This window comes from Perca fluviatilis, chromosome 9, assembly GCF_010015445.1.
Source record: "Perca fluviatilis chromosome 9, GENO_Pfluv_1.0, whole genome shotgun sequence".
Taxonomy (NCBI): Eukaryota; Metazoa; Chordata; class Actinopteri; order Perciformes; family Percidae; genus Perca; species Perca fluviatilis.
This window is the reverse complement of record NC_053120.1, coordinates 7,396,874-7,424,471: the sequence shown is the minus strand read 5'-3', so window position 1 is coordinate 7,424,471 and position 27,598 is coordinate 7,396,874. Positions and strand designations below refer to the sequence as shown.

General features: G+C 40.9%; 2 protein-coding genes across 3 annotated transcripts; both read right to left on the bottom strand.

Annotated features, from left to right (window-relative positions):
- Window positions 1–651: 651 nt before the first annotated feature.
- LOC120566212 (interferon regulatory factor 4-like) lies at window positions 652–9,031 on the bottom strand. Its single transcript, XM_039812533.1, has 9 exons — window positions 8,926–9,031; window positions 8,500–8,699; window positions 7,514–7,700; window positions 6,967–7,043; window positions 6,187–6,325; window positions 5,778–5,879; window positions 3,542–3,910; window positions 2,166–2,278; window positions 652–1,050 (listed from the first exon to the last, which is right to left on the bottom strand). Exons 2-9 carry the CDS (start codon window positions 8,695–8,697, stop codon window positions 889–891), a joined length of 1,347 nt encoding a protein of 448 aa, XP_039668467.1. The 5' UTR covers window positions 8,698–8,699; window positions 8,926–9,031; the 3' UTR covers window positions 652–888.
- Window positions 9,032–10,779: 1,748 nt separating this feature from the next.
- On the bottom strand, window positions 10,780–26,334 carry LOC120566053 (dual specificity protein phosphatase 22-B-like). 2 transcript variants are annotated; one of them, XM_039812274.1, is made up of 8 exons: window positions 26,024–26,334; window positions 25,872–25,905; window positions 25,272–25,307; window positions 22,550–22,632; window positions 19,678–19,727; window positions 18,895–18,969; window positions 16,655–16,826; window positions 10,780–11,598 (listed from the first exon to the last, which is right to left on the bottom strand). In XM_039812274.1, exons 1-8 carry the CDS (start codon window positions 26,042–26,044, stop codon window positions 11,443–11,445), a joined length of 627 nt encoding a protein of 208 aa, XP_039668208.1. In that variant the 5' UTR covers window positions 26,045–26,334; the 3' UTR covers window positions 10,780–11,442. The 2 variants fall into 2 exon arrangements, with proteins under 2 accessions (XP_039668208.1, XP_039668210.1); XM_039812276.1 differs by lacking the exon at window positions 25,272–25,307 and having other exon boundaries at window positions 26,024–26,332.
- Between the last annotated feature and the right edge of the window lie 1,264 nt (window positions 26,335–27,598).

The window sequence follows — 27,598 nt, the reverse complement described above, 5'->3', positions numbered from 1 at the left end:
CAATGCTGCAGCTCCTCTTTTCACCCTGTGTGTTGAGCTCTCTGTTTTAGCTACAGAATGAGGCGTCTCACTTCTGTTCCATCTTTGCTGGGAGTCGCACATGCGCAGTACCTCGGTAAGGACTACTCTGCCAGTCAGAAGCAGAGTATGAGGGCGTGCCACGCTAGCAGCTAGGCGAGCATTATAACGTGTGTTACAAAGTGACCACGTTTGTCTCTGAAGTAAAGGCTGGACTACAATAGAGCTGTTTGGAGCAGTTGGTGAACAGTGTTTTCTGTTGGAGATGCTAAGTCCCTTTGGGGGGGGACTTTGGGCTTTTTCACTTTGTAAATCTATAACGTGCACAAAAAAGATATATGACACAATAAATGAAAGGGAAAAAGTCAAATAGCATAACATGAGCACTTTCAGGCACTAAAATTCACCACACAGTTTTCTACAGTACAATCACCTAAGCTGTCAGTTTTCTTTGCATAGTCGGTATGAAATGGAAAAATATTCCTGTTATAAAAATACAGTAAGGAGAGAAAAAAATAATACTGCAACTTTTGTTCCTGCTGCACACACACAGACACACACACACACACACACACACACACACACACACACACACACACACACACACACACACACATACACACACACACACACACACAGAGACACACACACAGACACACACACACACAGACACACACACACACACACACACACACACACACACACACACACACACACACAGCCCTACAGGGCAAACTGCATACTGTCACTAAATGTCCTTCATTTTTATGAATAATACATTGTCCTCCTGTCTCTGAGTTTTCCGGGCTCTTGGGTCAAAGGTCACTGCTGCATCTTGAAGTTTTCAACAGTCACTTGAACCTACTGAGATCACTCCTGCAGGCTGCTGCTGTGGTGGTGTGTGATGGTCCTCTGGTAGTCCTCAGAGGTGTTTATGTGCTCCGTGACCCCCGGGTGCTCGTAGCTACGGTAGTAGTGGCTGCCCATCTGTTGGGCGTAGTACTGGAGCTGCTTGGCAAACAGCGGCTCCACCTGAAACACAGGAAGGCCACACAGGTCAGTGAAGGGCTTCCAACTGTCACTTTTATGAGCTCAGATCAGTATTAAAAAAATATATCAAAAACTCATATTTGAAAACCTAAAAAGTTAGGCTAGTGCTGAATCTCTGCAAGACTCGTTCAGAAACTGAATTTAAAGTTTTGAAACACTTTGACTATGAAGAAGTTCTTACAGACTTTCAAATCCTCAAATCTCATTTTAAAAGTGCAAAATGACAAAACTGAAAGTAATCTATAGGTGCATGGAAGTGCAATGTGGAGATGTGAGGCATGGCTTATCAAACATAACTTTAATATGAGTGTTAGGCCTGTAACAGTTATTACATAATTGTTTACATTTGTTTTACATTATCGCGATTTCTTTGTTTAACCGCAATTAATTGCTAACATTAGCTAAGGTCTTAAGGGGTATGACGGTTGTTGAGTTTGTTTAGATATGCCAAATAGTAATTATATAAGTAATTATTGGTAGGACTGTTGAGCTAAAGTTATGCTAGTTGTTGGAACTTGACCCAATACACGTTCATAGCAACAAAAATGAGTCAAATATATTTTCCATAGATTATGTATTTAGGCCTGTAACAATTATTGTCTAATTGACAATTTTTTTTTTTACATAGTCACAGTTTCTTTGTCTAACCGCAATTAATTGCTAACATTAGCTAAGGCGTATGACTGGCAATTGTTGATTTTGTTTAGATATGCCTAATTGTAAAAAGTTATTATTGGTCGGACTATAATTTTTTTTATCATTAAAATTGTTAGTTGTTGGCAGCTGACCCTTTTTGAAAAGGGGGGATACAATCAGAAAATGTTTTAGGATAAGAGGCGTTGTTTACTTTGTGTTATTCCATTACATGGATCACATAACAGTGATATATAACCAAAAGATGTATTCGGTGGTTTCATTCAAAACTTTACATTTGTTTTAAAAAGTAATACATAAATAAATATTTAGAAATTTGACCGAAAGAGACAATTATATGGTTAATCTCAATTATTTCCGAAACAATTAATCGCACAGCAACTTTTGGAGTCGTTACAGCGCTATATGAGCGCAGCATCTGGTCCTACAATATGGGCAGTCACCTGGACTGTGAGGGTCCGTCTCTGTCTCTGCGGGTCCAGGCACTCGTCTCCAAAATGAAGCACGACCTGGAAGCGAGGCAGCGGCCGACCGTGGAGCCCACAGCTCTGGATCTCTGATAGTATGGAAAGAGATGAGGTCAGATCATTTTTTTCCCGCTATTAATATCTAAAAACACATTTGAACAAATTCAAACGAATTCAGGAGAAATTCACTTGAAGTGACATGACATTTGGGGTGATTCAAATGGAAAGTCCTGGTCACACCATGTATGCAAATACAATTAGCTGTCAGGCTTTTTACACAGCTGGGGCTGGCTTAGCATGTGGGCGAGGATGATGTGACTGCTCCCTCATCATGAAATACTACTTAAAAGAGGTGGTCTACCACATTTGTTATGGTTGACACAGGGATTTGGACTTTGGGGGGGGATTAAGTTTTGTTCTGAGATGGCTTTTGTCTTAAGTGACTTACAGTAAATGAGCTGTAGTTTTTCTCAAAGTATGTTCAGAGAAACACAAACTACATTTTTAAAGAATTCAAATCTGCACTGCTGACTGTTAAGTTTATCCTTAGCCCCAGTGTTTGCCTCTTAAGTACTCTAATACCATTACATAGGATACACAGAGCAGCACTTTTTTTACCTGTTTCTCAAGTTGCAACTCTTTGTTCTAACAAAGATAAAAGCCACAAAGGACATAACTCATGTACAAATTCTTCTCAAAAAATCTAATTAGTTGTATTGGTGTTTCTTTCTGAAAGTTTCATACAAAATAACGTGTTCATATTTTGCTTGTGTTTTACTAAAAGAGCAAAAGAGATGTGCTTTTTTCCACCTATAGTTGCAACTTTGGAAATGTGTCAAAAAATTGTTTTTTTATTCTGCAAAGTGAAATATGTTTCATCCAGATGGTTAGAAGAGTCTTTGAGGTGTCTGAAACTGATTTCAGAACAGCAGTTAAGTGTTATTGAACAGCCAGGTTTCTACAACAACTGGGCGGCCGGAAACATTTGGTGAATAAAGCATGGTGTACTGAAGAGGAGTTGTCCAACATGCTTTCAGTTTGAAGAACTAATCGACAAACATTTATGATAATCAATTGTTCATCATTCATAAAACCAATATGCCAAACGTTTGCTGGTTCCAGCTTCTTAAAAAGGTGAATATTTCCTATTGTTTGTCGTTAAATGTGAATTGAATATCTTTGGATGTGGACTGTTGAGTTGACGATGCCACTTCGGTCTTTAGGAAAAACTGGGATGGCATTTTTTCACCACGTTTTGATACTTCGTAGACTTATCGATCATAGACAATCAAATACAAATCTCCAGATTCAATGATTATGAAATTAGCTGCAGCCCTTTTCTGCTGTCTCACCTGTCAGGTAGTCCTGTGTGTGGAGGAGTTTACAGGTGACCTCCCTCTCCAGTTTGTTGAGCTTGTCCCCGTACTGGGGCAGTCCTCCCTGCCAGTACACTCGGCTCTGACACAGCCGCCGAGCGTACAGTCCGTCTTGGCCCATCCACAGTAACACTCCCCTCTCCAGGCTGGACGGGGGACTCGGGGGACACTCCTCTGCCATCCTGTGGGCCGAGAGACTGTCCACAGGCAGGGGGATCACCTCGGGACCTCCGGGCGGCAGGTAGTGCTTCTCTTCTGGGGTGATGTGGCAGCCCTCCAGACTGGAGGTGGTCACCTCCCTCACATGATTTTCTCGGAAATACACAGACACATGCAGGCGGAAGTCTGATAGGAGGAGAAGAGGACACAGGTAGAGTTCACGTTAGTCTGGATCAACGGCGCCGGATGTCCCTCGCTTTCCGCTCTCTCTGTGTGTTGCCGCTGTCTAACTCCGTTCTCCTCAACAACACACTTCGAGCCAGCAAGCTACACGCTAAAAAATGTCAGGTTTTGAAGAAAATTTGGATCGTGAAACAAGGCAGGCCTGCTTGGTTCTTTCGGGGCAATGATTGTAGAGATTTACAAAGAATATGTTCCTGGCATTTCCTCTCTAACCGGGACGTTTTGGGACCGGCGGGATTGCTATGGACGAACACTGGTAAGAGCAGTTACTTCAGCTACTGTATGCTTGCCTGAAAATATGAGAATATATTTACGATGAAGGGAATAATCGATTAATCAGCTGGCAGAAAATGACTTTAAAAAAGTGTGGATGACTGTTTCAAGTTTCTCTATTTTATGTAACGACTTTAGTGTCTACCAAACTAAATTATTGTATTGCCCCATACGGCGCTGCTAAGGTTTGTAGTTCTCTGGGAAACAGGTGAACAGTGAAGTGAACAAACACATGGCGTCAGCTGGGTGGAGCCATCGTGTTAGTACTTGGACTCTCTGATCTTGAACTGTGTTGCAAGATTTGTGTCCGACTTCAAACTGTGAAATGTTAAACTTTTATTATAGTGCCACCATCACTCCACTTAGTGTTTTGAAGCACTTTCAAAAGAATATGTCATCCCTTCAAATGTCATAAAAAGTAGGCCAGCTATGTCTGAAGTATCACAAAAAAAAATGTAGACCTTAAACTGAAGCTAGTCTAGAAATCTAGACACACCCTAGCGGCAGTAAATTCTGGTCAGGCCAATCATATCGTGTATAGAGTCGGTGGGCGGGGCTTATGGCTACTGCTGCTGGGAACAGCGGTCTTCTGGAAGACTTGGAGTTCAGCTTTTCTTTGAGAAAAGAACAAAGAACGGCACTGAAGTCATTCTTAAAAAAGGAAGATGTGTTCGGAGTTTTGCCGACCGGATATGGCAAAAGTTTAATCAATCAACTAGCTTCTCTACCTTCTTCGTTGCTCTGCCTGGTTGTAGTGGTGTCCTAGTGCGTGCAGAGGATATTTGAAAGACAACTGTTTATTCCCGCCTCTCGGATTGAGCCCTGTCAATGGTGAGTTCCCAGACCCAACATCTGGATGTGGGTCTGGCTTGTCAGCTTAAGCTAGTGCCTCCATCAGGCTTATTGTATTTTCTTAATGTCAAAACACTGCAATCCCTCCAAGTTTCATTAAAGCTGCATTCATTCATTTCCTGTCACTAGGGGGCAGTAAATAAGTTCCGTGGCCACTAGGGGGCAGTACATAACCAAATCTAGCTGACAGATGCTACAGCCATTACACGTCCCAGGCACTGGTGCTTTGCAGGTATCGAAACGCCAGCCTAAGGGGTTTAAACTTTAATTATAGCGCCCTCATCAGGGCAATTATTATATTTGTTAAGCTTAGCAAAACAATGTGCAGTTGGATTAATCTTCCCAATATCATAGCAGTGTTATCCAAATCCTTTCTGCAGTTTTGCGTTAGCCGTTTTATAGATGTCTAAATGGACGTAGGCTACAATTAGGCTACATACTGTAGATTAAAAGTTAAACAAACAGGTGTCTGTTATATTTCCAGGCATGTATACATTACACAGTAAAGATGTTTTCACTGTTTGGTCCTAATTTATGGTTTTGTTTAAAGGATTCTGAGAGCTGCAGCCACGTTGAAACCGCATCTAAAGCTCAGCTGAGGACATCACTGGACCAACAGTACCCTCCCTCCCTTCCTTCAGATTTTATAGCGTGCAGAGAGAAAAAGTGAAATGAAAGTGTTTACCTGAGAGCGCCTCCGCTGATCTGATGCTGGCGTCCAGCGAGAAAGGCGAGGGCTGGCTGTCAGCAGGACCGTACGAGTAAATCGAGGCTCTGAGCTGGTATCCTGCACACACAGAGGGGCAGACTCAGTCTCAATAACAACACATATCAAATAATTCCCAACATGGACACATCACCTCCCCATCTGAGCCCCCTTGCCATCACCCCCTCCCTATACAAAATTTAAGACAAGATGAAATAATAGCCATAATATTCAATACAATAAAATAACAACAAAATAAACAACAAACTGTAAACCAAATAAACATATTATGTATATATGCTAACACCGTAAGCACATTGCATACGTCTATCCCCAGTCCATGCATCCCAGGAGCCCACCAATATATTCTGCATATTGAGTAACGTACCATTCTCCATGGACGGGCCCTGCCATGGCAGGCTGCGGGGGGGACAGGGACACTGAGTGTAGGGCAGCTCAGGCAGGGCGGCCTGTTCCTGACAGTAATCTCTCCAGCCACACTCTGGTGTGGGCACGTACTGTGGCATCTACAGACAGACACACAAACAACCAAGTTTACATAATAATAAAGTTAACATAATCCGACTTTACTGGACACATGCACGCTCCAGCTTCCAAATTTAAATGGTAATTATGACGATGTAACTTCTGTCATTGATTTTGTTTTGAGTCCTTGTGCTGCCATGTAAAATCCTTGTCTTAAGGAGGATTAAGGGAATAATAATGCATTTTCAAACCTATTTCATATACAGTATATTTACATTGTTAGTACTTACAGAGTTTTTGTTAGTCATTACTAGTAAAGTTAATAGTTTGCATTCCACAATTATACACGGCATCCTTTTTTCATTATCTTTAGACTACTTTAAGACAAATAGTTGAGTTAAATAAAGGAATTTATTATTTGTCTACCAGAATTACAAATTGGACACTGTCCTCGTCCTGTGTGATGATTTTCTGATAATTTCAGCATTTCCAGCAGCAATTGAAGTCAGCGTCAGTAAGATTTTGTGATGCAACTCATAAAACCTGTGACCTGGCATCTGGTGCATCCGAGGTCATTCAAGCATGCACAGTATGCTTTCTCATCCATTGTTTCTGTTAAGCATCCAACCTCTCTCTCTCTCTCTCTCTCAAGCACACTCATTTCCGTGTGTATGCAAATCACCTGAGTCTGCAGTGCAGGATAGGGGGAGTGCACCTGATAGCTCATTGGACTCAGAGGACTGTCGTCCTGTCGGGGTCCTAAACAAAAGACAGAAGGAAGAAAAAACAATCTTAACACATACAGAAGTCTTCACAGAAAAATTCCACAGCTGTTGACATCAAGCAGCATGACCTTCTCTAGTGGTTTGGCTTTGTGACTCTTCAAAAGTGTTTTACTGCACTGAGGAGTCAGTGACCTTTATCAATCATGGCAGAGAATTTCCAACTTTGTGTCATTATAACCAGTTTAACATAACAACATCTAACAACCATAATACCTTAAACACACACATTTCAACCTATGTCGGATTGCAGGGACCCAGGTTCCATTCAGCCTAAGATTATTTGTAGATGGCTAAAACATTAAGCGGAATAGGTAAGCACATAAGAAGCTGGGTCCAGACTAGTTTAATGATAGCCAGACAGATTCTTTTGAGAGGATGGAAGAAGAATGAAGTGGGGGCCGTCAATTTGAGAGTGATATGTGTGATATATGATTTGGGACTGACTTTTCTTGGCGCCCTCAGGGATGACGCGGTACACTTTGTACGGGTCTGAGATGTCCAGTTGGCTCCTCTCCACCAGCTCCTCGAAGTCATTGCTCTTGTTGAGGGCGCAGCGGAGGCGAGTCTTCCAGGTCGGCGGGTCCGCCTTGTCGATCCCCTCCCGAAACTTGCCTTTAAACAGCGCCCAGGCCTGCAGACCAACAACCGGTAAAACTTCAAAAAAAACTTTAACAAAGTTTAGCCTGAGAGGATGAGAGAAGTAGGCTACCACACTGATCTCCAGCATGTGGGGAAAGTGAATAGAGAGCTAAAACAATTAGGATTGGTCGATTAACTGATTGGTACATCAACAGAAAATGAATCAGCAACGACGTTAAACTTCTTAAATGTTTTTGATATGTCCTATTTTTCATTCCTAACAGTAAATTGATTAGATTTTGATTTAGAATTATTGTTCAGACACAACAAGCGTTTTAAAGAAGTCCCATTTGTCCCTGGAAACCTGTGTCGAACACTTATTTTCAACTATTTTCTGACATTTAATAGACCAAATAACAATCAACAAAGTAGTCAGCAGACTAATCGATCATGAAGAGAATCGATGCAGCCCTTCTTTTTTTTTTTATTGCACATTTCATACACAAAGGCGTGTTTTACATTCAATATTAAAAAGATGAAATGTGCAAGACAAACTGGTTAATGTTCCTTTGATTACCCTAAGTGATTAAGCCTCAAATACTTTGTGAAAAGCACCATTAAGTACGATTAAAAAATCTACGGTAGCCTAAAACAGAAATGAGAGAAATGATCTCCCTTTGAATCATTTGAAAACGATGGGTTTGTGTATATATATATATATATATATATATATATATATATATATATATATATATATAAATAAAAGTTTGCACACCAGTTTTTCTACTTTTATTCTGAAAGTCATTTTTCGTTCTGTCTGGATTAAACAGAGTAGGGTGCGAGTCTCTTACCTTGAAAAGCGCGGCATCCTCATCGCGGTTGTAGTCCTGTTTCCCGGCGTGTTTCCACGGTATCCTGAAGATGTTCTTCTCGTCGTTCTCCCACACCAGCCCGGGGTATTTGCCGGAGTCCACCTGCTCGATGAGCCACTGGCGCAGCTTTCCGTTCCCGCTGCTCCCGGAGCCTCCGTAATCCACCTCTGCGTTCATCTCTGTCCAAACACACACGCACGTCACAACTCCACTTAGCCCCTGTATCGGTGCGCAGTGTGCTGCTGATTATGTGTTTTGAAAGTAGTGCAAGTTTAGCAGAGAGGGATGAGTCTATCCACGTTCAGTAGGGCTAAAACTCGCTAACCCCGCTCTCCCACGCAGACTAACGTGGCTTTTAATGTGCTCTAGTTTTAGTGTGCTAATGGCGTGCCGAGCTGCTCTTACCTGTGAAACTCGAAACCCGTCAAGTTTTGAAATCAATCAGTCTCAGAAAGCCCTCATCATTACGGCGGGCCCGCTTAAATCCTCCAGCCTATAGCGAGCAGCGGGAGGGCGGAGACACGGATCCGGGGATGCTGAGGAGGACGCACCTGCTGCTGCTTCTTCTCTCTCTCTCTCTCTCTCTCTCTCTCTCTCTCTCTCTCTCTCTCTCTCTCTCTCTCTCGCGAAGCTTATCAGCGCGCGCACAGTGGCCGGTCTCCAGTAACACACACCGGGGGAAACCCTGCCGGCGTCAGTCTGAAGTGTTACAAACCCGCACACGTGGAAACTCATATAGGACGGAGACGAAAACAATTCTTTGAAATGATAAAGCTTTACGAAAAGTAACTAGAGATCGGTCCTGCAGCAGAAGTGATGCGCAACAACAACAAAAAAGAAACCTGAGCTTGTTGCCGTTGGAAGATTATAAAGAAAAACTGCGATGATACCGCAGACAATTAGACAACAACAGCCTACCGGCTGGGATTATTATAAACTGTGTCATATAGGCTACCGTATTATATAGCCTCGGCTACAAATACCAAATAGCCTACGTTATTGGGTGAGCACAATGTCTACGGTCCATCGAGGTGTCTTAGAAATAGCAGTAAAGGTTCCATACAAAATACAAAACAATTAAAAATCCTCACTGTAACGCTCTAAATCAGCTCTACATTTACATGTATTACTTTACTTAAAATATAAAAATACTCAAATCCTGCGTTTAAATAGTCTACTTTAAAAGTAACAGTACTACAATTAGAACTAATTCAACTTAAAGTCTCAAAATTAAAAGTATTCATTCTGCAGAATTGGCTCCTGTCAGTGTTGTAATAATGGATGTAATATGATAGGCTACATAATTTGATTATCATTACTGATATTAACCTATTAGAAACATGGTCGAGGTGGAGCTAATTTCAACTATTTCATACACTGTCAGGTAGTTTAATCAATAATGTGGCCTGCAATGCATCGTATTTTATAAAAAATCAGCATATGTTTTACATAAAATCTTAATCTGTAAAGTAATTGGTCACTATAGCAGACAAATCAGATGAGTGTACAATACAACACACAAAATTTCCCTCTGAAAAGCTGTGAAATACCCTAAAATAGTAGAGATTCCTACCTCCAAATTGTAATTAATAACAGTATTTAAGTACATTAAGCACTTACTATTACTATTGTACCACTGCCTTTGGGCACACACACACACATACACTCAAGTTTTAAACATACCATTTTTTAGTAGAGAACTAGATCCAAAACAAATAAAAATGTGTCATAACAATAACCCTAATATTAAGAAGAAAAAAAAAGTTAATGATCAATTTATAAAATATAATGAATGTTGTATAGATTAAACTACGCCGCAGAATATCAAGTAGTTAAAATACCACCTCAAACCAACTTTCAAATTCTGCTCACACAATGCATCAGGATGTTTACTTGTAACAGAGTATTTTTATATTCTACGTTGCTACTTTTACTTAAGTAAAGGATCTAAATATGTCTTCCACCACTGACCAGTTCCACCAAAGACTCTTGTTTTATTTTAATATTTTGTAAAAGGCCTGAAATGTCTCAAATTATGCTTTAATTCGTGTCGCAGAAATCGGTTTTAACATGTTTTATGCCTTCCCAATCCTTATTGGGGTTCCAGCCTCCAGGTTAGTAACCACTGCTTTAAATAGATAAAGAAATATTCACTTGATGAAAAGTTGAAAGTTAGCCATAATCTCTCTGTGCAGCAGTTTGCGTGCCCTGTGATGGAACTATGTTGAATTGCTTCATCCCTATCAAATAAAATTCAAACTCAATTAATGGATTTTATTAAATAAAATGCAAATTCATGTGTAAATGCCTATATCATCTGGAGCAGAAATGTAGGTGTCAATCATTAACTCCACAAGATGTTATAATTGAGAGTCTAATTTAGACCATGAACACATTTTTACAACAAAAACAAAAATACACATTAAGGAATAAAACAGAGTTATAAATAAATACTGCTTCTGATACTGTTTTACTGGATACTGATACAGTATTCTTCAGCTTCCACACTGTCTACAGTAAGTAATACTCATATTTCAAGTCAACACAACATAACATAACTAACCGGGGGAGGGAATGCGGCTAAATGTGTGTTCACACTGTGGACTGTATGTACATATTTCCTTGGTGTCATGCTTGACTGCCCTTGCATGTGTTTTTGACAGTTAGAGGCGAGGACATGACATGACGAAAGAGGGGCTGAGATAATGGCATGAAAAAATTCCCCCCTCACATGACTCCTCAGCCTTTCTGCAAACATGAGATTCAAGGTAATATGGGTACAGAACAGGTTCCTGCTGTAGCTTTACTCCGCAGGGTTGACGATGAAGAAAAACAGCTGATAATAATTCTAATAATGACAATAATAGCAGTCCTTCAGCTGCTTGATTTCAGGAAAGACGAGACTCTTAGAAGACATTTCTTTCAGGTGCCACTTGTGCCCAGCTCAGGTGTGATGCTGGTTGTTATGCTATTGCTGCTGCTGCTGTCGCTGTTGGATTTCCGAGTTAAAAGGTTTTCAATCTTCTCGTCATCGTTGAACGAGTTCTTCCCGTACCGTTCCTTCCACCAGGCCTGATACTGCGGGGGGGAAGCAGAGGGAGTGTAAAAGTGAGTCAGATGAATAGATGACAGCTGAGACAGAATCAAAGCGATGGAGGGTGTGACAGGAAAGAGACAAAGAGGAGGGTAGTTCAAGTTGGATTTCAGTCCTAGTTGTTTTAGGCAACACCATTTGTTACCGGTGGTAAGGGCAAGTGTGTTTCATGGGTCAGTAGGCTTCCAGTCTATAACCACGACGTTCCACTTCCGGGATTGCTCCGGTGCCGCCGGAAATTCAGCCGAATGTCCCTCTTTTCGCCCTGGATGTCCGTCACCTTCCGCTTTCTTTGTGTTGGAATTCTAATCTCTGGTGGATTTAGGAGGACTATGGTTAACTGCTCCTTAGATCTTTGCAGATTTTCTGTTGCGCGACTAAAACAACTTCTGAACGTACACGTTCCACCAAAACAAGTTCCTTCCCGAGGCTATTTTGCAGAGACACCGTGGCTCTGTCCGGCGCTTAGCGCCGCCCAAGACGATTGTGATTGGTTTAAAGAAATGCCAATAAACCTGTGCTGTGGAGGAAGGTCTGGTAATGCGGGACTAGTTAGGCTTAAAATTACTTGCTCGTCAGATCGTCAAACAGCATCTGAAACCCCCTCCCAAGTCCCTTTCTTCGAATGACAATTTTTGTAACTTTCCCAAGCCGACAATCATTTACTCATTCTACCTTTATATAAACTCGAGAGCTCATTGAGGGGCAGCCCTGATTTACAACACAGAAAAGAAGGGACACCATCATAAGCAAACTTATGATGAATTGACTTTCTGAATTGAAAAATGATTTGCTGAATAAATTACAATGATAAGGATGCAAAAGAGAGTACACTTATCTAAAGAAATTAAAAGTAAAAGTTTGCAGGTTTAAAACCAGATTTCTAAATTGTCCAAAAGGCACAAGTGAGTTGATTTTTAAGGAAGTGCTGTAATTTGTTCTAGGAGTCAGGTGTTTTTCCAAATTCAGACTGAGCTCTTGGAACAGGAAGTGAAAGCCAGTCAGCAGAGCTGCCCCTCTGAGAAACAGAGAAGTTCTGTAGGGTTAGGGTTGGGCATCGTTTGGACTTTAACGATTCTGATTCCAATTGCGATTCTTCTTTTCAATTCCGGTTCTTATCGATTCTTGATTCCGATTCTTTGAGGGGTGGAGTTGAAAGGGGACACATGCTTATTTCACAAATAAGAGGAAAGTTTTATTTTGATTCAATGGTGGGTTGCAGTTTTACCGGGCTTTTTCAATTTAAAATAAAGCCACACTAGAGCGCTGCTTACTGTGCTCCAAAGCTGCAACACAACAAGCGCCTGGCTGCTACGGAAACCACAACTTGCGCATGTTAAATTTGCAACCCATGATCAGATTTGAAACCAAATCCTCCAAAAGATTCCAATAAAGAAACGATTCTACTGGAATTGTAATTTTTGAAACTGCACATTGCTGCAGCTCCTCTTTTCACCCTGTGTGTTCAGGTCTCTGTTTTAGCTACAGAGTGAGACATCCTACTTCTGTACCATCTTTGTTGTCAGTCGCACATGCGCAGTAGCTAGGTAAGATCACATCAGCTAGCTAGCTGTTTCTCCAACTTCGGCCTGTACAAGGCAGGATTAGCCGAGAGACTTCTTCTAAACGAGGGCGCACTTCCAACTTTGCGTGGAATACCTGCAGAACAGGGACATGTTTGTAGATTAGGGTGAATTTGTGTGTGTTGTAGCAGTGTTTTGCCATTGAGAACAAGCTAGCTAACGGTTAGCCCCCTAGGCCCCTCGTTTCGGCTAGTGACGTAGAAAGCCCAGCAGATTTTGAACAGCTCACCCGGAGACTGAAGGCAGGACACATTCAGAAACCCGTATCTCACTCAAAACAGCATGGATGTTTTTTTTTCCAAGATTGTATGTGTGTGGAAGCACAAGAGACACAAAATAACACCCCAAATGATTTTTTTCATAATATGGTCACTTTAAGGAGATACTGTCTGAAAGTGTGTGTTCCCGTATCCCAATTTGAATGGCCATCACGTCTTGTCCCTCTTCAAGTGTGGCCCTTCAGAGCAGGTCTGAAATTAATTTCAAACATACCGGGGCTTTTAGTTATATGGGTGCCAATGTCAAAATGTGACACGTTTATCATCCACTGGTGGCAGTAGAAATGCCTGCACTGCTCTGGCGTTTCAGAGCCCCTAAACTGGAGAAATTTGATAAAACTTCCGACCCCGTTTTGGTTTGTTATCTGCGGGGTTGTGTTGCAGTCTCAACGGCCGCACACGTAGACCTTTGGCAACACCGACACGGATGCCAACGTTTCGCCACCTGATTGGGTCATGACGTCTCGTTCTCTGAGACTAAGCTACTAACGTTACCATGGCAACTACCAGCAACGGGTGGAGTATACCCAAGGGGGGTAAGCGAGCATCCGGAAAGCGTACCTCCTATGGGGAGATTCTGAGGCTAACAAGCCATCACCTTCCGCTAGCATCCCATTGACTCCCATTCATTTTGGCGTCACTCTCACAGCGAATAACTTTACATCTGAAGCGTTTAAAGCCTCTATTTGTCCGTTGTTTATTTCTAAAGAAACACAACAATGTATAAAAGGCTCCATTACCTTGTATCTCACTTTATGGCCCTGTAGCAGCCGTTTTTGTAAAAATAGGCTAATGATTGTGTCATAACCACGCTACACATCTAGTGAGTAGCCTTAGCTTCTCACCTTGCTGCTGTGACGTAGAAGTGTACTCCTCGGTGACGGCGCACAGTGACACCACTGTCGTGTGTGTTTACAGATGCTGTTACAGCGCACACTTCTGACCACAACTGGGTGAATCCAGAAGTGGGTGGTGTTGTACTGTACATGTGAAATAGGCGGTGGCACCCTGTTAGCCGAATGGTTACAACGCATGCCACATACTGTGACCGCAATGTCCACGGTTCAATTCCAACCGCGGACCTTCTCTCCCACCACTTCCTGTCTGCCGCATTACTTTCAAATAAAAAAGCAATAAAATAATCATCTTGAAAAAAAAAAAATGAAGAAAGAAGTGGCATAGGCTTGAAACTTTCAACCACAGAGGGTAATACAAACAGTGCTTTTCAGCCTGGTGTTGAGTTTCTCTTCAAGCAGCTACTCTGTCTTTGAGCAATACAGAGCACCTGAACAAACCGCTGGCCAAGAGCCTTCATCACGTCACATTGTTTTAATTTAGAAAGCAGTCGACACAGTCATACTGAACTCTAAAAAAAGTCCAGTGCATGTTTGCATCATTTCCCTTTTAGTCTCGCATTGCCAGACCTATCTCCACATCGCTGTGGAGTAAGCTCTGGCTACAGCAGACATACATTCAAGGATAGGAGAAAAAAACGCTCTGGGTTGTTTCCATTTCTTTAATCGTCTTGGGTGGCGCTATGCTCCGGACGCAGTAACCCTGTACGATCCCAATTTTCGTCAAAACTTTCCATTTTCAGCGTGTAGCTTGCTAGATCTAAGTTTGTTGTTGTTTCCTGAACCTAACAGAGTTTGAGAATGCAACACACAGAGAGCGGAAGGTGAGGGACATCCGGCGTGTGAGCCACCCGCGGGATTTCAGGCAATTATCCTGGAAACGTACTTCCGTTGATCCAGACTATTTCCCTTATAATCCCTTGTGCATGGATACACAATTTGAATCCCACGTATCCCATATATATATATATATATATATATATATATATATATATATATATATATATATATATATATATATATATATATATATATATATATATATATATACATATACAGTACAGGCCAAAAGTTTGGACACACCTTCTCATTCAATGTGTTTCTTTATTTTCATGACTATTTACATTGTAGATTCTCACTGAAGGCATCAAAACTATGAATGAACACATATGGAATTATGTACTTAACAAAAAAGTGTGAAATAACTGAAAACATGTCTTATATTTTAGATTCTTCAAAGTAGCCACCCTTTGCTTTTTTGATAACTCTGCAAACCCTTGGTGTTCTCTCAATGAGCTTCATGAGGTAGTCACCTGAAATGGTTTTCACTTCACAGGTGTGCTTTGTCAGGGTTAATTAGTGGAATTTTGTCCCTTATTAATAAAAAAGCAAAGGGTGGCTACTTTGAAGAATCTAAAATATAAGACATGTTTTCAGTTATTTCACACTTTTTTGTTAAGTACATAATTCCATATGTGTTCATTCATAGTTTTGATGCCTTCAGTGAGAATCTACAATGTAAATAGTCATGAAAATAAAAGGAACGCATTGAATGAGAAAGTGTGTCCAAACTTTTGGCCTGTACTATATATATATATATAGTCAACTACAGAAACCCTGATGAATGCCACAGGCCGAAGTCGTTCAATAATGTATTGTATTAAGTGTTGCTGGAGATTTGACCTATTTAGACTTCTTTCCCCTCTCCATGCACCTTGGAAGTATGTGAAGTTGTGCCTAGTCTCGCATTGCCAGACCTTCCTTCACAGCACTGCGGAGGAGGGTCTGGCTAGTCCACACAGCATTCCGGGATGGGAGAGAAACGTGCTCTGGTTTGTTGCCATTTCTTTAAACCAATCACAAAGCGCCGGACAGAGCAATGGGGCCGCTGCTAAATAGCCTCGGGAAGGAACTTGTTTTGGTTGAACATGTGTACGTTCAAAAGTTGTTTTAGTCTTGCAACAGAAAACTCAGATTGGACAGATAGTCTAGCTAGCTGTCTGGATTTATCCTGCAGAGATCTGAGGAGCAGTAAACCATAGTCCTCACAAATCCACCGGAGTTTAGAACGCCAACACAAAGGAAGAAGAAGGTGACGGACATCTGGCCGAATTGAGGGACATCCAGCAGAATTTCCGGCAGCACCGGAGCAATCCCGGAAATGAAACGTCGTTGATATAGAGTAAGTTGTACCAGAAAACCCCCCACTCTGCTTCTAGGTAATTACAGAAATACATTGAATGACTACTGCTGAAAAGAATAGACAAACGAAATGAAATCTTAATGATCATAACTTTACATTGAGATCAGCGGGGTGTCACTCACTTCTGTCAGTTCTGTGTTTTCAAACTCCTCCAGCTGCCGGAGGAAGCCCAGGTTGGGCCCCGCACACGGCCGTGCCGCCCTCACCGCCGCCAGAGACTCCACCCAGCCGCGGCCCGTCACCGTCATGATGTAAGCCACCACCAGAGTCACACTGCGGGACACTCCTGCCACACTGAGAGCACACAGCATCACAGCTTGATGCCAGGTGTAGTAATCAACACATATTCACATTCCATGAGATGTGCCGTTCTCCCCCCAATTTTTTTTTAGCAGATGTAGATTTGTCCCCCTCAAAAAATATAAATGACAAACCACTCCCCAAAAGAGGTACAAATAACCGTTCAGGGGGCTCAAAACATGTATGGAAAGCAGTAACTGTGTCTACACTGTTAGAAATAAGGGCCAATATACTAACCCTAATCCTATGAAGGAATATTCTGTAATCATTTTTCATGTTTTTCCGTATTTTGATTTTTGGATTAACAGAAATGTCTGTTAAAGGTACCGAAGATATACTGTAAATCTACAGAATCTTCTGTTTTGGGATTAACAGAAATGTCTGTAAACTTAATGGAAAAGGTAGGCTGCTGGTAATTTTCTGCCAGGACATTATCCATTTTTCTACGGATTTGTTTCTTACAGTGTACTTGTGCTACATTGGGGCCGTTAAAGAACACAACACGACCGGGAAAAATAAAGATGTGTTTTCTTGTGAATTTGACTGTCATGTCTTTGACTGTCATGTCTACAAATTTTAACTTTGGAGCTTTAACAAGGTCTCATTCTCTAATAGATATGTTGTTGAGATGTACACGAGTCCAAAAACAAAACATCCCGAAACACATGTGATGTTTTAAATATGCAGAAAGTTTTGAACAATAATTTCCTTTACATCAATAAAGACATTTGCACCATAAATTGATGCAGAAAAGGCACAAATTGTTGCAATAAAAGTTCACCAGAATGCAGGAAATGAAGTGTTTGACACTCAAACTTTTATGGGGGAAGACCCCCTTGCCCCTCTGGTTATAATGTCCCGCCCCCCCACGTTAAAACAAAACCTACGCCCTTGTCAGAGTCCCTTCTTTAGTGTACAAAGAAGTGAAACTCTGCTGTGGTTAAATGCTTGATTTTGTCCTGTTTGATATGAGAAAAGATTAAAGGTGATGACATTTACTATGAGAGCATTAACCCAAGTGTTGTTGTTTGGTCACAGTGATGTGGTTGAAAAAGGAGAATTGGGTCAATAACATATGAAGACATCCAGTCAGTAATCACCTAAAGAGAGAAGCATGTTCAGTAGACTTCTGTCCCCAGGGCCATCCAACTCTTCAATACCACACAAAGGGGGGGAGGGGAGAAATTGACTTTTCAGCATGAGCCTGTCTCTCTCAGCCCCTACCATTATATCACCATTATATGACTTCTGTCTGCTGTACACCTGACTGTCTTATAGGCTATATTAGCCCTCCTACACAATCTGGACTGTGGACGTATTCCCTGTTATATATTGTTCTGTTAATATTTAATAATAAGCTATTGCACTGTTCAATCCCTGCACTGTTCACTTTTGCACTACCACCATTGTACACACTCTACCATAGCACCCTATCATGGTCATTTCATCACATGGTCAGTCCATACCAGACCTTTGTAATCACTTCACAAATTGTTAACTATTTAAATTGTGATTTGTATGTATGTGAGATATATGTGTGTATGTGTGTTTGTTGTGTTATGTTTGTATAAGCTACTGGATGGCTAAAATGTCCCTCTGGATGAATAAAGTATCTATCTATCTATCTATCTACCTATCTACCTATCTACCTATCTACCTATCAATCTATCTATCTATCTATCTATCTATCTATCTATCTATCTACTTCGAGGCAAATGCTCTTCATAATGAACCAAAACCAACTAAATCTGAATATGTGTGCGTCTTCCTCTCAACATCCTCGTATGCAAATGACACCAGTTTCGTACCATTAATTCTGATGTAAAGCATATTATGATTTTATGATCTTTAAATCAAAATATGAATGGAGAGCACTATGCATTAACAATTCAGACAAGACATGCAAGGAATATATTGTTTAAAAAAACAAAAACAAGACTATAAATCCCTTTAAATCCTGTTTGAGCAATCAAATTGAATTATTGTTTTAGCATGTCATTTGTTTAAGATTAAGTACATAAATAAGGATTTTTAGTATTCTTTATGATTTATTTTCACTCACCAGTGAACGAGGCAACCCTCTCCTTTCAGTCGGGACTCGTGGATAAACATGATGCTGTCTCTGAAGAACTGAATCCTGGTCAAATTATCAGATTAAACACACTGGATTAAAATGGATTTAAACATCCTGATAATACAGACTTGTATTAGTCGTTTTTTTATGTTTTATTCATTTATTTGTAAATCAAATCCACAAAACAAAATACATTACATACAGCACAGTTCATTGAAGTCATGAGCTCCTTCTTGTGAAATAATTTTAGTGAAAACACAACCGAGGGCTCGGCCCAGATTATTTAATGCATCTATCAATCAATCAATTCCACTTAATTCAATTTGCGAAAGTACTGATTTTGGTATTCTGCGTTTATAAAAAAAAGATTTCCATCAAATATTAACTGCTGAACATGCCCTGCACTCCAACCAGAAGACACTGTGGATTGTATGATTTATTAATAGTTTTAAAGTTTTGGTTTACAGTACTCAATCAGTAATAGCACTGTGTATGTGATTCTTTTCAAATGAACGTCCTGAATAAGAATACTTTTATTTAAAATGCTTTCATATACATATAATAACATGTTTGTAATGCTGTGGGTAAAACATTTGTTGGACTTTTAGTTTCTTGTTATTTACACAATGCCACAGATCAACAGATGGTAGATACATCAGATCCAATATTGAGGACCTTTCAAAAGAAGTGGACCTATTCATACATACTGTGTGTGTATATATATATATATATATATATATATATATATATATATCTCATATAAATACTCACAGGTTTTGCTTAGAGTGGTCAGCAGCAGATATACACAGGTACGTCATGTCCTGGAGGAAAATAGAGGGGAGAAGTTTCGACTAAAGCGACACAACAGAGTGTTTTTTCTGCAGATAAACCCGGTAAATTAATGAAAGTGCAACATTTAACAAAATGTAACAAGGGTTTTCATTCTGTCAGGTCATCTGTTCGAACACCGGGTCTAACACACTTCCCGTTTCTCGGTGTACGGGGCGGCCCCTGAAACTTTGCCCCTCTGACCCTGCTGTTATGGTAGGTCACGACATAACGATATTCGCCTGTGTGTGTGTGTGTGTGCGTGTGCGTGTGTGTGTGTGTGTGTATGTGTGTGTGTTTTTGTGCTGTGCACCTGGCAGCTGATGGAACATACCGTACAGTGGACAGAAACTACCTTGTCCCGTTATGACTGCACCGCCGCAAAAACCCCTGAGCCCTCTGGGACACACCGAGCTCTGGAAATGCTCCAGACAGGTTAGCGTGCAAACACTTAAACACAATCTCATACACACACGCCTAAACACTAACACACATGCACATATTACATATTTTTTGCACTCTGCACTCAACCCATTCAGCCTTGTTTTTCTTGTGCTGGACAGCTACTTTGTATATCTTTGTTTCTGTTTCTATATTTATTGTTTATTTCTTATTAATGTTTAATATGTTAGTGTGTGTGTGAGTGTGTGTGTGTGTGTGTGTGTGTGTATGTGTGTGTGTGTGTGTATATGCACCAATCACCAAGGCAAATTCCACATAGGTGTAACTTACTGTGTGAATAAACCCTTTTCTGATTCAGATTCGGCACATATTGACAGAGAATGTAACTCTCGTGTGGTGAAAATTGTAATTATTGACAGTCAAGGTCATGTTATGCAAACAAATGCTGAGATATCTTCTTATATCTTTGCAACATCGCTCTTAAAACTCATCATGACCATGATACAGTGTTTGTAAAATCAAACCCAGGCAGTCAGAAAGCACGAATAAATTCCCAAACAGTGTGCATGCAAGTGGATATGGATAAGTTCATAAATGAATTTTCTTTACTTGCAAAATGCAAGTTGCATAAAACCAGTCATTTTATTTTGCGGCATGTTAATTTGAGCCACAAACTGTACAGTAAAGGGTATTCAGAGACTTGGTGGTTGCAAATTCTACCTTCCTCTCTCAGAAACCATGACGCTGTCTTCCAAGAAATCAATCAGTCAGCAGTTTTGACTGTTAGGTATGCAAATACACCATCCCATCTGGCCATTTGGGCTAAACTGGTAAAAACAGACCTGAGTCATTCTTATGTCAGAGTTCAAAACACTGCGTCAATCGTATAAATGCGAGAGAACGATCCAACAATCAAGATCAAAGATTTGCACAGCAGCTGGGATTAAAGAGCTTCTGAATGAAGGGCAGCACAGTTCAGCGAGTCAGACATCATTCCAAGCCCAAAACCTTATAAAAAGAAGTTTTGGTGGTTGACCAGTTTGGGTAGTGATACTGTAATACAAGTTGCTGTTTCTTTTCAGAGTTCTATGAAACATACTAGCATGGATGGAGAAAGTGTACAGAAATCTCATGAGCACTTTTCATGCTCGCTTTCAACAAGAAAAGATGAAAGTTGTGAAAGCGGACACTGAAGATCAAGATTGTCAAAAACGAGTCAAATGCAGACAGAGAGAGAATGAAATATCACTCAAATATCATAACAATTCAATTCAATTTCAAATAGATCATTCGCTATTATTCTGAGGGGATAACGTCTCTAAATTCGACTTTATTCCTCCAACAACAGATCTTACGGACGATATATTCTTACATCTGTTGCCAAATGGAAATCAGTGAGAGCAATTTTCTACTTTCAAACTACCAGGTTCTCACAGTAGAATCACCTCTTTCTCTTCTTCTCACACTCACTTGCTCACGTACACAGATAAAAAAAAAAACCACCTCTCTCTCCCTTTCATAACCCAATTGCTTGGTGTAATGCAGCCGTGAGAAGCCAGAATCCTTTTTTTTTTTTTTAAATGCAGTTGCACTTTCAAGACTTTATGAACTTCAAGCTGCTGAGCTAAAAGCATCTTGTGTGAAAAACATCTACCAGTTTGAGGGCTTGCATCTGCATCACAGCTGCATCACAGACTGAAAACGACATACAAATTTTCAAAAATTCACCGGGATCCCACACAATATTGAAGTCATTCAGAACGCTGCTTATTTAGTGAAACCTGGTGAATTCCAGCTCTTGTGACTGAAAAAAGGACTTTCTGTGCAAAATTGGAAGAAAAAAATGAACATCTGACTGTCACACCAGTTGAAGTGGTCTATTTTAACAGCCTTTGGTAAAAATCTGACTTTTGTGTAAATTATGTTACTTTACACCCTTTTTTCTTCATATTTATCCTTTCAAAATGCAACAACAATGGCAAACATATTATTAACAGACTGCTGAAGACAATACCTCAGAGGAAATAGATAGAAAATTGACATTGTGATAAATGTTTAAGTCAGTTTTTTAAGCATAAAACGCAAAAAAATGTATTGGTTTCAGCTTCAGGTTCAAGTAGGTTTAAGAAATTGAGACATTTTTCAGACTAAGCAATTGGAAAATGAACTGACAGATTAATAGAAAGTATTTGTTAGCTGCGACCCTAATGAAGATCTAATCAGAAAAAAAGACAGAGTGGCGTCTCAGGTCTGCTGCCAACTTTTAAAAACTTTCAGAATGAGTAGCAGGGGCGCTGAGGTGGGAAAAACTGCCCTGGTGAGTTTAGGCGAGGTTGTGTACTTTACGGTCGGATCAATGTAGGGGTCAGGGGGGTCACACAGGCCGATATAATACGCAGAGACGACAGCTCACCTCCAGGATGGGTGCAGCTGTGTCATGGATGGATAGGATGTGGGTGATGTTGTGCTGTGCCAACAGCTCCCTGTCTCGAGCATCTGCGGAACGCAAAGAAAATCAATTGTCAACAAATATTCCTTTGCATCCGATCACAAATCACCCCATGTAAAGTCCAACCTAAATTAAGCGTTTTCTGCCCAACAACAAACCCTCCCCCCCTCCTCTAATGTCTCCCAAGCAAATGTGGCCTTAGGTTTTGCTCTTGTTTTGAACTGAAAGAAAAACCGGAAAACCAATGTTTCTAAAACAGTCCAACAGCTTGTCCCAGAAGCAAGAATCAGTAATTGTTCTAATCAAATTTTGTTCTTCAAAAGGAAGCCAAATGTTTTCTACCTTGGACAGATGTGCCTTGAGCACGATTTTCTCATGCTTTGCAAGTTTGCAGGATGCTGATGCCACCCATACAAGACCAAGATGAGTGTGAGCCCTCCTGCCACAGAAATCAACTCAACTAACCCAAATATCACACAACATGAGTTTGTATAAACTGTAAGACAAAACAAAAACTGATACCATATACATTGGAAAATAAATATAGGTACTTAATACTCAATATAAATCCTTAAAGGGTCATTTCGTTTTTGTTTTTATCAAACTGGACCCCATTTTCCTATGTTTTGGTGTGTAAGTGACTGATAGGTAGCCTGGAAATCCAGACCCAAATCTGAAAGATTAAGGGCGTTTTCACACATGAAAGTCCGAACCAAGGTCCGGACCAAGGTTCATGTTTTTGTTACATTGTATACATTTGATCTGGTAAGTTTTGGTTTCACACTGCAGTTTTGCAAGCGCACTAAAGATCTCTACGTGACAAAACTACGTCCTGCCGTCATCACATACGTGAGCTGCGTCTCCAGATACTTAGAACTGATTGGTTTGTAGGCGGGCATCCCCGTCCCTCTCTCTGTGTCGGAGTTTTTTCAACTGACTGCTGCTCTCCCCTTTTGTTGTGATGTTGAGATGCAAGATACGGAAACTTTCTTTCTGGAGCATTTATTCAGAGACAAACTGAAACCTACACTGTACATTTACTACCACTTAACAAATAAACTGCTCATGTATTCTCTGCTCTGATAGCCGACAGCTGTCTTCTTTGAGCGCATTTACCGTCACTCTCTCTCTCTCTCTCTCTCTCCCTAAGCACCGAGCTGTTCCTTAAGGGACTTTTAACACAAGGGGAGCCTGCCAGAGCTTCTTGTATTTGGTCCGAAAGTCCGAACCATCCAAAAAATGCTTTCACACTACAAACGAACCGGACCATGGTTCAGTTTGGTCTGGACCGATTCCACCTCTTTTTATCGGACCAAAATTTGGTCTTTTGATCCGGACCGTGGTCCGGGGGAGGTTTCACACCTGTAATTTTGGTTCGGATCAAACTAAAAAGTCTGAAAGTCAGGACCAAACGAGGTATGTGTGAAAACGCCCTAAGGGTCTGGCAATGAGTAATGAAAATGGCCCAACTCGAGGGGCGGCACCAAGCATGCATTAGAAAATCTCACTGCACGCAATTGGATAACACTCCGACCAATGTTTACTGACTGATTCCGGACTTCGACGTCACGGCGCTGTCGTCATCTGTTCAGCTCGCCTCTGGCCCACCTACATCAGATACACCGATGTGATTGGTGCAGCTCGGCTCCAAGGGCATAGTTAATGAGCATCGTTGCTCATTGCCAGAGTGACTTGCTGAGCAAAATCTAATTGTGTTCTCGTGATGAAATCTGGATTTCCTGGGTAGCTGATAGGAACAACAATCTTTGAAATTGGTCCAGTATTAAGCATGAACGCTGTAACCAGCAGCCACAGACCAAGCTGCAATGTGACCCTATGGAGCAAATGTGCATCGTCAATTTGGCCCACTACTGTTTATTTACATGGAGTCTGGTGGCTTCAGCGAACGCAATTTCGCGGATTATTTTATGTTTAAAAAAAAAATAGTATGCTACTCTTTGACAGAAAGGTCGACCTCCTTAGAAATCCTTTCCATAATGTTGTCAGACACTTAGAATATTAATCTGAGGGTGCCAGGATAGCAGTTGGTAGAGAGGGCGCCCATATATAGAGGTTTACTCCTCGACACAGCGGGCCTAGTTTCAACTCCGATCTGCGGCCCTTTGCTGCATGTCATCCCCCCCCCTCTTTCCCCTTTCATGTCTTCAGCTGTCCTGTAAAATTCTGCTGTCTAAAAATGTCCTAAAAAATTATCTTTAATAAAAAAAGAGAATATTAATCTGAGCCTGTCAGCGGCAAAACAAGCACTTTTGTGAGGGTAAATACAAGCTGCACAATGGCCCCATTAACTTCCATTGCTTGTTTTGCCACTGCCGACTGCAGTGGTCTCACTTAATACTGGACCAATGTCAAAGATTGCTGTTCCCATCAGTCACTTGGACACAAAAACAACTTACACTGTCTGCCAGTGACTTGAAGGTCATATGAGTCCACAAGTGTGTTGGTCATGAGATAAATATTTGTGACAGCTTAGGCAACAGATAAAGACAGTGCCTCACACTTCTGGGACCGTCAGTGATGATTGACAGGGATTATTTTTGTATGAGTCTATACACAGATTTTTAGTAAATCCTACTCATTGTGCCTTTAAACTATTTTTTTCTAGACTTTACTGCTTCTGTAGCTACTGTTGTTCCTTTGGAAGACAGGTCAGGGGTCTTCTTACACTGTAAAAGTCTTTGGTACTTGCTCGCACTTGTTACTGTATAAAGACAAGAGCAAAGTGGATACAAAAGAAGGCCTTGATAACATGAAACATGTCAGATTTCCTATTTAGCAGTGGTTCCCTGAACATGTCATGTTTACAAAAAGTGATACACGTTTTAAGACATTTCCTCTGCAGTCACCATTACACGTGTGCACGTATAAAAAAAAAGCAACCTAATGATTGCATTTGCTGCTTTATGGAAAGATGTGGAATACAGTTTACACCAGGGACACCCCCATGCCGCGGGGCATCCCCTCCCACACCAACCCTCAACTCAGCAGCCCTCAAAATAATTTGTTTCCTCCAGCTGCTGACAGAGTAACCAACCCCCCCGCACACACAGAGGCAAAAACACAGTGTAATAGTTTTTTTTTTTCCAATCATCAAAATATACTTCAATCATTCTGCTCGACACTGTGACCTCTTCACTCTATAGAAACTGAGCTCAGTGTAGAATCTCACCACATGCCCCTCCGTATGAGGAACTGAAACATACTCTGCTACTTTATCCAGATAATAAATCAATTTTTTTACTCGACAAAAGGCAGGACATCTTACCTTTGATGTTTCCGAGATACAGATCAGGCAGGATCTAAAGAACATTAGAAATCGTGTCAAAGGAAGGAAGAAGAGGCTGTAAAAGTACAACGAGGTGATTCATGTTTGAATGTTTTTTTGAATCCTTTTCAGGTAGAGATTTCATACCGTACCTTATTTATTCCATTACCCATGTCAGCGAAAAGTCTCGAGGAAAGCACACAAAGGACACACTAGGGATTTAAAAAAATTAAAAAGTTGTGTATCATGTAGTGCCCCACAAAGGACACACTAGGGATTTTGTTTTGTTTAAGTTGTGTATCATGTAGTGTCCCAGGAGTGATTAGCGCCACCGCTCAGGCCCTCTCACTTGTTGTTACTGCGTCCAATCGTTTTCAAGCCGCCCCTAATGACCCAGGATATCGTAAAGCTTTTCGGCGCCTTCAGAGCTCATGCACCGAGTGCTACTTGATTGAGAGTGTGCTGCTTGGGATGACGTAATGTGACCCTAGCAGCGCTGCTTGGATATTTATATTTAGACCAGGAGTCGGGTCACGGGACCGTCCATAGGCACATACCAGCCAGACAAAGATGGTTGAGGGCCAGAGGACAGATGAGAACAGATCCGACACGCATGCCACTATCTGCTGAGGTGTAATACCGTACAAGGAGACCTTCTGACGAGGCTCAAAAAACATGCCACTTGCAATAGATCTCAATTTAGATAATATTCCTGAGGTACATATATGAGTTGAAAAACACTTTCCAAAAACAGCTTGTGGTCGATGTGTCCTACATGAACAAACAATGTTCTGCAAAAGTTCCCTTTCTGTTTTCTCTTTGAAAGTTGTTCTGTATGTTTCATTCTGTCTGTGCTCTCCTTGCTGGTTTGAAGTGGGTGGAAACCACTTGAGCGGGAAGAGGTTGAAAACAAAGGTGATACACTTTTTTATTTATTTTTTGGGGGGCATTTTTAGGCCTTTATTTTCACAGGACAGATAAAGACATGAAAGGGGAGAGAGAGGAGGAATGAACAGGGCTGCAGGTCGGAGTCGAACCCGCAGCCGCTGCGCCAAGGAGTAAACCTCTATATACTGTACGTGCGCCTGCTCTACCAACTGAGCTTACCCGGCCATGTGATACACATGTGCGCCAATCAGGTTTTAGGAACATTTCAGTATCAAAATGCAATGAAAGTTGAGGGGATGTTTGTATAGGCAATCACATCCAAACTTGAACTTTTATCTTTGCACATTTATTGATGAACATTTTATTTTATAGAGAAATACTTTAGATTTGTGACCATAATTTTAGGAGCTTTAACATGGTGTCCAGTTCTCAGTTGAAATTTAGATACTGTATTTCCATTAAACCAAATGTTACCCATGTTGTAGATTTATTAAAATCAGTAAATGAATTAGTGAAAACTTTGATCAGCTCATAATTATTCCCTATAAGTTTAATTAAAGTAAAGAGTGAACCGGATTGGAAAAAGCAAACCGCCACAGTGGCTCCAGAGGAAAGTGTCAGGGGATCACCAAAGTCATTAGGATTTATCCTCTGTGAATCAAAATATGTACCAAATATATTATATACTATACTATGTTATAGCAATCAACCTGAAAGCTGTCACTGTATTTCACTCCAAAACTAAAATGTCAACCTGTTGGTGGATTGTGAAGATCCAGGAATTAGCCAAAAAATGTGAACATCAACAACTTCTCAGTCCCTCCCCCCTTTCCGCTAAA